The following is a 3,243-nucleotide window of genomic DNA, read 5'->3' as shown; positions in this document are numbered from 1 at the left end:
GCGCAACTCCACCTACCCATTCAGCCGCGCCGCCGCCGTCGCCCGCGCCACCCCATTTTTTCGGCGACCGTTCCGGCGCTTCGCCGGTCTCTCCCCGCGCAACCGCGGCTTCCTCCGTCTCCCTCTAGTCAGCGCCGCCCGTCATAATGCACGCTTGTGTGATCATGCACAACATGATCATCGAGAATGAGCGTGGCCAAGATATAGACTACTCTCACTATGAGCTCTTGGGACATCTCGTGCGAGTGAGGCGGAGGGCTGAAAGGGTGGCCCATTTTGTTGCCTCCTATCATGCCATTCGACGTCCGGCAGCGCATAATGAACTCAAGAAGGATCTCAGTGGGCTTGGAATGGCCGCCAAAGAGCATCATGATTTGTGTGTTTGATGTTGTATTGTTGAACTATTTGTTGTATTTCATGAAAGATACTATTTAAGTATTTATTTGAGTTGTAATAATAAATTGAACTATTTATTTTAAACTTGGTTGAATGATGTTTGTAATTTAAATTATATGCCATGTCTTTGTTTTGTGGACGTGTGAAATTTATTTTGTGTCCAAAATGCAACAAATGTGATGCACCGACTGCTCGCGCGCGCTCCATTTCAGTGCGGCTGCTGGAGCCAGCGCTGCGCGCCGCGCCAAACCTGGCGATGGGCTCGCCGCAAATCAGATTTTAGCGCGCCGCGCGTTGGGCGCCTGTTGGAGATGCTCTCAGTATTTCGAATCCTAGCTTATGGGATATCAACTGATTTTACTGATGAGTACTGTCGGCTAGCTAAGTCCACCGCTTTAGATAATACTAGAAAATTTGTCGAGGTCTTTGACGGTCAGTATTTGAGATCTCCAAATGATGAAGATGCTACTAGATTGCTTGCAATAGGAGAGCAAAGTTGGTTTCCGGGTATGCTCGAAAGCATGGACTGCATATGCATTGGAACTGAAAAAATTGCTCTACTGCACATAAAAGTTTTTTTTGTTGGCCATAACTGTGTACCCACAGTCATTCTTGAAGCCATTGCTTCACAAGACCTAAGAAAACATCTCACAAGAGAAAATAGCCGTAACAAAACATTGGTTGTTTATTAGCATTTCCTAAATTCTACTACTAGCTAAACTTATTACAACTTCCCTTGAGGCGCATGCTCTCGTTTGATGCATGCGCGCGCTACCATAATTGACACATCTGCTTTGATACACATATACGGACGTCCTCGGTCGCATTGCCGCGCCCGCGCGCATCAGCACTGCGCCGGAGCGAATGACAGGGTCTCCGCCTCCAAATCGTAGAGCACGCGCATGTCCTGCTGCACGAAGTTGCCGATCGTGGAGCCCGAGTCCCCGGAGTCGGCCAGGAGGATGCACAAGCTCCCCCTCCTCGGGTCGTCCAGCACGTAGTTCCGGCGCGGCAGCTCGAGGTCCGCGCCCTGGAAGTGGAACACCATCCTCGGCACCGCCACCACCGCCCTCGCGGCCGACGCGCGCCTCCCCCCGCCTGTGGCCATCGGCGTCGCGAAGCAGACGCCGTCGTCCGGGCTGCTGCTGTTCGCGAACGGCAGCCTCAGCTGCGCGCGGAACGCCCTCAGCACCTCCGCGAGCACGGCCCCCGGGAACAGCGTGAGCGCCGTGCCCGAGTCGACGATCACCCCTCCGGAGCCGTCGGGCCTCAGGGAGAACGCCGAGGGCGGTAGCCGCAGCCGCCGAGTGCCGACCGTCACGCCGGTGAACGGGACGTAGTAGAAGGTCGGGTTCTGGCGGCTCTGCAGGAGCCTCGTGGTCTGGACTTGGCCGGTGGCGGCGTCGTCGCCGTCGAAGACGCCGTCGGAGAGGGACCCGAACAGGAGGGTGCTCTTCCTGGTGCTTGTGTAGGGCGTGAGGCAGTAGGAGAAGCGCCGGATGGACATCTGGGACACGAGCGAGAGCGGGTCCCGGCCGAAGCCGACGATGCCGGAGCCGTTGTTCAGGCTGCCGACGTTCATGGTGCCGCAGCCGAACCCGAGCGGGACGCTGAGCTTCTCCCCGGACGACGACGCGAAGGTGAAGTGGTCGGTGGCGTAGACGCCCAGCGTGGTCGTCCCGTCGCCGTAGTTGTAGCGGTAGGTGCAGGTGTCCGGCCTCTGGCAGCTGTGGTGCAGGATGTCGTTGCAGAGCTGGCCGGAGCACCGCATGGGCACGTACGACGACGACGCGGCCGGGGTGAAGAGCGGGTCCGGCTGCGCGAGGCAGCTCGCGCACGGCGCGCACTGCGTCCAGATGAGGTCGCTGCCGGTGTCCAGCAGCGCCGACACGGGCTGCGGCGGCGTGCCGATGGCGAGGTCGATGAGGTACTCGAGGTCGCCGGAAGCGCGGACCGGCACGCCAGGCTGCTGCTGCCCCTCCTGCTGCGCGCTCTTGCCGGCGACGCGGCCGCCGCCGCTCCTCGCCACGGACAGCGCCGCCGCCCTCGCCTTGCTGCGCTGCATGGCGCGCCTGATCAGCTCGCGCCTGGACATCTGCTTCCCGGCGTCCACGTGCGTCAGGTGGACGCGGACGTCCCCGGCGAAGGCCTCGGCCGTGTCCGGCGGCGTAGAGGCGTACAGCGACGCGGCGAGGAGCAACGGCACGGCCAGCGCCACCAATGCCTGCTTCATGCTGCCCTCCACGATCAAGCCAGCTCCCGAACGAATTGGAATATCTAGTTCGCGCGGCAAGACGTCGCATATATATCCACGCACGAACGTTCCATTTATTCCTGCACCGCTCGGACGCAAACACGCATCGAACGCATGAAAGTAACCCCGGCAGGGCCAAGACGATGATGGTCCGGGCGGCTTTAGAAAATTCTCTTGTCAATGGTGGACGAAGCACCAAAGTCGGGGAATGCTCTTGGCCCCGGGCCGGGCATCACCGATCGATCGCTCGGTGTGTGGAGCCGAGCGAGGGAGAGTTTGGCGACCTGTACCTCATCGACCGCAGGCACCACTAAGATCACGGCTAAAATTCTTGATGTGACCACCGAACTTAGCGGGGAACTCTGCATAGATAAGGTTGCTGGTGAGAGATGCTCGGGCCCTAGCAATGCGCGCCGCCGGATTCCTGCAAGAAGAGACCAGATATTCGATGTCCGGATCTAATTCGAACCTAATCTGGGCTTCCAGGAAGGAATGGAGCGCGCAAGAAATCCAATTGACAGCATGTCTCTCCGCCGTGTCGGGCTACCACTTCCTGTGATGGTGCATTATGCTTGGCTTGCGGCCTACTGAAC

The 3,243-nt window shown here is 58.8% G+C and overlaps 1 protein-coding gene across 1 annotated transcript; it reads right to left on the bottom strand.

Moving 5' to 3' along the window:
* Window positions 1-1,057: 1,057 nt before the first annotated feature.
* On the bottom strand, window positions 1,058-2,842 carry LOC123112166 (aspartic proteinase nepenthesin-1). The gene has a single exon (XM_044533096.1). It carries the CDS (start codon window positions 2,627-2,629, stop codon window positions 1,241-1,243), a length of 1,389 nt encoding a protein of 462 aa, XP_044389031.1. The 5' UTR covers window positions 2,630-2,842; the 3' UTR covers window positions 1,058-1,240.
* Between the last annotated feature and the right edge of the window lie 401 nt (window positions 2,843-3,243).

This window comes from Triticum aestivum, chromosome 5B (genome assembly GCF_018294505.1).
Source record: "Triticum aestivum cultivar Chinese Spring chromosome 5B, IWGSC CS RefSeq v2.1, whole genome shotgun sequence".
NCBI classification, from domain to species: domain Eukaryota; kingdom Viridiplantae; phylum Streptophyta; class Magnoliopsida; order Poales; family Poaceae; genus Triticum; species Triticum aestivum.
This window is presented reverse-complemented; position numbering and strand designations above follow the sequence as displayed.